The sequence below is a fragment of the Drosophila ficusphila genome, unplaced genomic scaffold (assembly GCF_018152265.1).
Source record: "Drosophila ficusphila isolate 14025-0441.05 unplaced genomic scaffold, ASM1815226v1 contig_414, whole genome shotgun sequence".
Taxonomy (NCBI): Eukaryota; Metazoa; Arthropoda; class Insecta; order Diptera; family Drosophilidae; genus Drosophila; species Drosophila ficusphila.
In genome coordinates this window covers 5,216,713-5,222,712 of record NW_025064328.1, presented here as the reverse complement: position 1 = coordinate 5,222,712, position 6,000 = coordinate 5,216,713, and the positions used below count along the sequence as shown (strand labels likewise).

Genomic DNA, 6,000 nt, shown 5'->3' with positions numbered 1-6,000 from the left:
ATAATTTGCCTGCGTTTTTGTTGGCCCAACTATTAGACAGCAAATTACTAACACATTGCACACGCCAGTTTGCTGGTAATCAATTACAGGTGACCCCATCGTTACAAAATTGATAGAGTCGTGCGGCAGTTTCAATCGGATCGATGAATCAATACTGTTATTGAAAGTGATTCATTAAAGTTAAATCGAGTCCTAAAGCACGATTTTAGTTAAACGATGCAAAATGGTATTATTTGGTTGGGATAAGTATTTTGAAAAAAGGTTATAAATGTTTTGTAGTGCTATTTAAATTATTCAATATTTAAATATTTAATGAATTATGCAAAGAAGTAAAAAAGAAAAACTAACAGTTTCAGTTTCACTTTTCCTGAACCGAAATACCAGATTATATAAAGGCTAAATGAAATCTTTTACCCCGACCACATAAACATATACACCAAAGACATAAAGTGCGAAATAAAAAACTTCGTTTGATTTCCGCTTTCATTTAACTCGATTTGCAGATACAGACAGACAGACAGTCAGATTGCGGCGATGTTTGTGTGTATTGCTAATGGGCAAATTGTCTAATTGGTTCATTACGTGCACAAATGGATTTGCGCCTCTATAATTCGGGCGATTTGAATCCGCCTTGGCTGAAAACCCCTCGAGACATGCGAACGGATGGATTTGAGCCTCAAGCTGTGCAATTAGCGTTTGGCATCAATTCATATTCGTTTTATACACTCGTTTATATGTACATGTTCAACTGCAGTGCACATCAACGCTTGCCAGTAAATGTCAGCTGCCCATCTCGCCCCCTCCCTGATTGTGAATTGCATTTCGCGTTTGCATTTATTTTCAGCAAATTAACGCCGCTCGCCGCAAGATCTGTGCCAATAAATCATTTGATGCCGACTCGGCTGACTGCTCCCTGCCGTTTATTCTTTTTGTTTTTTCTCTTTTTTTTTTATTTTTTTGTCTTCTGTCTCGTCACAGATATTTGTTTATAGTTTTCGCGGATTTGGCTTTAATTAAACGGAATGGAATCGAAGACCAAGAAGCTGCCGTCATTCGGCAGCGGCCTCTGATTTTGATTCGGAATGTGATTGTGCAATTAGCGGCAAAAGCAGCACCCTCGCCCGGCGACAAGTGTTCGTGATTTAAGTTCTATAGCCTTTGATGTGACAGTTCAAAAAAAAGGGGGATAAAACAAAGGATCTCGGCGCCCTCTGAAAAAATAATGCCACCGTTTAACCCACATGTAATATATTGGTGCTATATGGGTGGTATTCTGCCTTTATCTTGCAAACCAAAATAATTTGTAACTCCATGATAATCTTACATGAGAATCAATCCCGAAATAAAAACAAAGTTTTCCTTTAATTTTCTCCATAATTGTTTTATTTCTTTTTTTCATTTTTTCTTTTCTTGAACTTGCTTTAGCACAAACATTTCTTCGTTATTTTCTTAGGTGCATTTCTCAGCTATTAGTTGCTCGTTAACATTTCGCTTAAAACTAAAAATACTCGTTCATAGCAATCCTTACGTGTGTAAACTAGAAATTAAGCTAGGGAAACTGTTAAGTTACTTAATTTACAAAGTGGTTCGTAAGCACATAATTTATGGGGAATAATAACTATAGATAATTTTGTGTAGGAATAATAAACGTCGGAAAGTCGAAGCGTTTTTTGAGTGCAGGCGAGAGAGATAGCGACAAGCCCTTGTGTTGGAGGATTACGAGATGGGTGGATATAGCATAATACTTTCGTTTATCCAAGGGTGGTTAAATAAATACGCCAACAACTTACAGCTCGAATTCGAATTCGCTACGCATAGATCTTGTGCTTAGGCTAGGGTTATATATATACAAAAACATATGTACGCTACAATTATATCACATGAAAAACCATTTGTACGCCCTCGAATATTGCACGCCGCCCCTTGAAGGACGAAGGTCCTTGAGAGAGTGTTATCCCCAAGTGGAGGACACTGCTTAGGGGATCTGCCCGTTCATGCGCATCTCGAGCTCCTCCTCCTCCTTGGTCAGCGGCACGGTGGTGTGGTTGTACAGTCCCTGGGCCATCAGCTGCAGGGCCAGCGGATTCTTGGAGCCCGTCGACTTCTTGATCTTGGCCCGCTTGTTCTGGAACCAGATCTTGATCTGCGCCTCGTTCAGGCCCAGTTCGCCACTCAGCTGCTGGCGTCTCCGCTCGGTCAAATATCGATTCTCGTTGAACTCCCGCTGCAAGTAGAAAAAAGAAAATCCAGGATGAGTTTCGGATGGCAGAGATACTCCTAGGCAGGTAGGGCGAATCAATTATTTGCGGTTTTGGGCCAAGCGTGGCTAATTGGTTAAGTACGGATGGACGGAAAGGGACAGGATGCGGTGGCCAGGATGCATTAACAGCGGGCGGTGTCAATATTTTGGTGCAAATATGACACAACAAACGGACGCAAAATGGGATATGGATATGGGTCGGGGTATGGGATATGGGATATGGAGTATAGCTATAGGAAAATGGAAGCGAGTCTCACCTTGAGGCGGGCCAATTGTTCGCTGGAGAAGGCGGTGCGTGGTCGCTTCTCGTCGTTGGTCTTGTCCTTTGGCTGTTTGGGGCGGCGGTAGCGGGGTCCTGAAATGCAAAGAACACAAGAAATACGTTAGTTCTATTTGCATAAATGCGCCACATACTATTAATAATATTAATGATTTAATTAGCATATGTCTGGGCGGCATTCCCGACCGCTCGCACTCCCTTTCGCGTGCTGGCGGGGAAGTGTTCAATTTGTCAGCTGTCAGCGGAAGAGAAGAACTCTAACTCTAACTAACGAACCTTAAGGTCGCAGAATGTGGCGGGCATATTTTAGGCAAATGATTTCCCAGCTCTCGGGCTCTCTAATTAGCGACCGAGTCCAAGTCACCGGCTAATTGGCAACTAGGGACCGCGAATGATGCCGGGGCCCAAGTGCTTATTAGATTTCCACACATTGTAAATTATAATTTAATTGACCGGCAGTAAGTGGAGATCGTTTGATTAATTCCCAGCCGCCGAGTGGGGCTATCAACGCCTCGCTTATGGGCTGCCATCGATTGCATCGCCACCAAATTAAAAAACCATTGCGAGCCATAAAAAAGCACTTAACTCGTCAATTAACACACGGCCTAAGAAGAGCTGCAAGGAAAATCTCGGAAAGAGTTTTCCTCCGCGGGGTTTTCCCCACGACCTTTCTCCCCCGCTTCTTCTGGCCGTCAATCGTCAGCGCGTTTTAGGGTCTTCTGCTTCTGCTTGGCGTGTGTGCGTGACTTGTGACCTTCGACCCGAGGATCTAACAGTTCCGATAGCCAGAACGCTGCCTGCGCTACATGTTGTCACATAAAGTGTCGCTCTTCAAAAGGAGCGCAGCGCTGCGTGAGGCCCAAAAATCCGATTCGGATTCGAAATGGGAACTGGGAACTGGCAACGGGAATGGTTATAGAAATGGGAGTCAGATTCGGGCTCATTGCCATTGTCCGCGTGTCGCCTAATTGTGGCAGTGTCCTTCGGATTTATGACACAAAACAAAGCAGCTTGAAAGGCTGCCGCCACTATTACGCTCCCCAAGGGTGGTCCCCAGTAACTAGATACTGTTTTTTATGTGCCATGTAGCATATAAATATTACTGGGTTTCTAAGGCGGAACCTTTGGGAGTTCTTTGCTTTGAAAGAAGTACAGCAAAAGAAGCTAATTCTCAACACACTTCATTTCTAAAATTCCCTACTCTTCATATTAGTAAAACTAATTTTTAAAGATACTAACCTGAGCTGGGACGATCGCTGTAGCGGGTGCAGTACACCCAGGCGGGCCACATCTCGTTCTTGCCGCCCTCTGTGGTCGTGGATCCCGTTTCGGAACGCGTATCGTCGGAGGACTCCATGCCGGAATCCCGGCTAACGGCGGATGGCGGAGGAATGGGTTGTGGCTGGGGACTGCTGGCATTGGCCGCGGATCCGGATCCGCTGGCTCCACCCAGGCGGCTGCTCGGCGAGGAGTTCAGCGAGCTGGCTGCGGAGGAGCATCCCGACGAGGAGGAACTGGAGCTGGTGGCCACGGAGGAGGAGCTGCTGATGGTGGAGGCATTGGAGGCGGGCGGTGGGCTGGCCAAGCTGCTGGCACTGCTGCTCAACGGAGGCTGTGTCATGGAGGGGGCAGCCGGCTGTCCAATCTGGGAGACCGCTTTGCACAGAGATCCCAGGGCGGACTTCTCGGGATTGGTGTCGCTCATCTTGGAGCTCATGGGCGGCGGGATGACGGCATTGGCTGCACTGCGGCGCAGGCGGCTCTGGACGATCTCCTCGTGGATCCTGGGATAGGCGGCGGGATTGAAGCAGTTGAGGAAGTTGGCCCGCTCCAGCATCATGGCTGCAGTGGCTGCTGCAGCGGCGGCCTGCTGCTGCCGGCTGAACTCCAGGAGATCCACTCTGGTGAAGGCGGAGGGCGTGGCTGTCTGAGAGCGGTTCGCCTCGAAGGGCCGGAAAATGCCGGCCTGGTTTTCCAGCGGCTTTCCTGGCTTCTGCACATCACCGAAACGATCGCTTAGGATATTGGAAATGGAGAAGGCCAGCGAGGGCTTGGCCGTCGACTGCTGCTGGTGGGCGGGCGGTGGCAGGCGTCCTCCGGCGGACGTGTCGTCCACATCCACATCGATGTCGTCCTCCTCCTCCACATCCTCCTCCTCGTTGGTGGTGTGCGTCTGGTTGTGGAAACTCATGTCCCCGATCACCGAGTCGCTCTCCTCCTCCTTGATGGTCAGCGGCGTGGACGAGGCGGGCGTGGAGCAGGAGGCGGGCGATCCGCTGCCACTCAACCGCTGCTGCAGTGCAGCAGCATGGGCGTGGGCGGCCGCAGCAGCTGCTGCAGCAGCCGCCGCTGCAGCGGCATCAAAGGCCATCGCCGGATGGTGAAAAACTCCGGCGGCCAACTGCTGTTGGTGCAACTGCTGCAGTTGCTGCAGCTGGTGGAGATGCTGCATTTGTTGCTGCTGCTGTTGCTGCTGCTGCTGGTGGTGATGGAGATGCTGCATTTGCAGGGTAACGGGACTGGGCGCTGACTGTGGACTGCAGCGATCCTCCAGGGCCATTGGTCTTTAGTTGAACTCGCTAAAACACTTGTCACTGGGTCACTTGGCACTTGGCTACTGATTTCTCTGACTGCTCAGATTTGTCAGTTTGCTGTTTCTCTGAATTTCTGCTTTATCTTTTCGTATGTTTGATTTTCGTCTGTTTGTTCCGACACGCACGTCTGTTCACGTCGAGCGCAACGAAAAAATTAGTTTGACTTCGGAATCGCAGCGCCGACGTCGGGGAGAGTTGAATGCGAGAGCCGATTGAACTGTCACGGGCGAAAGAGAGGTCCGAGTGCGGGAGCGAGAGGGCAGCAGGGCACAAGTGGCTAGGCCTATGGGTGCGAGCGGTTCAGAAGGCGAGTGAGTGAGTGACAGCAGTTGGTGACAGTGACGTGAGGAGATGAGAGTGGAAGATGTGCCCTAGCCTTCCACTGATCGATTTTCGCTCTCTCTTAGCCTTGTCACCTGCCCTGTGCTAACCGGTTTTGCTGGCTCACTCACTCTTCCCGAGAGTGCCACTCTCTCGCTCGCTCTCCTTCGCTCCTTCTCTCTCTCTTGCCAATTTTCGAGGGGGGCTTGTTAGGCGGCAATATGACTTTATTATGCGCATGCTGGAGCTGTCAGTCGGTTGACAACTGTGTCCCCAGCGAACTGCGCAGGCGCAAGCTCTCCCTCTCTCACGGGGCGTTACCAAGCCAGCAGACCATAGCCGCACTGCTCACTCCTGCGTGCAGTAAGCCAGGAAAATGGCTGCCCGCTTGTTGAGGGGGAGCAGGCATCTACCATCTCTTTCGCCAGACACTTTTCATAAGCATTTAGTTTTTGTTGATTTTGTTTTTGGCCGCGACGTTTCAATCTGCGTTTTCTACAGCCTACAACTTTATCGACACCACCTTTACTCGGGAAAAGAGGGGG

At 49.2% G+C, this 6,000-nt stretch overlaps 1 protein-coding gene across 1 annotated transcript; it reads right to left on the bottom strand.

Moving 5' to 3' along the window:
- Positions 1-1,367: 1,367 nt before the first annotated feature.
- LOC108086474 (segmentation polarity homeobox protein engrailed) lies at positions 1,368-5,275 on the bottom strand. The gene is made up of 3 exons (XM_017183400.2): positions 3,780-5,275; positions 2,518-2,615; positions 1,368-2,224 (listed from the first exon to the last, which is right to left on the bottom strand). Exons 1-3 carry the CDS (start codon positions 5,098-5,100, stop codon positions 1,976-1,978), a joined length of 1,668 nt encoding a protein of 555 aa, XP_017038889.1. The 5' UTR covers positions 5,101-5,275; the 3' UTR covers positions 1,368-1,975.
- Positions 5,276-6,000: the final 725 nt, after the last annotated feature.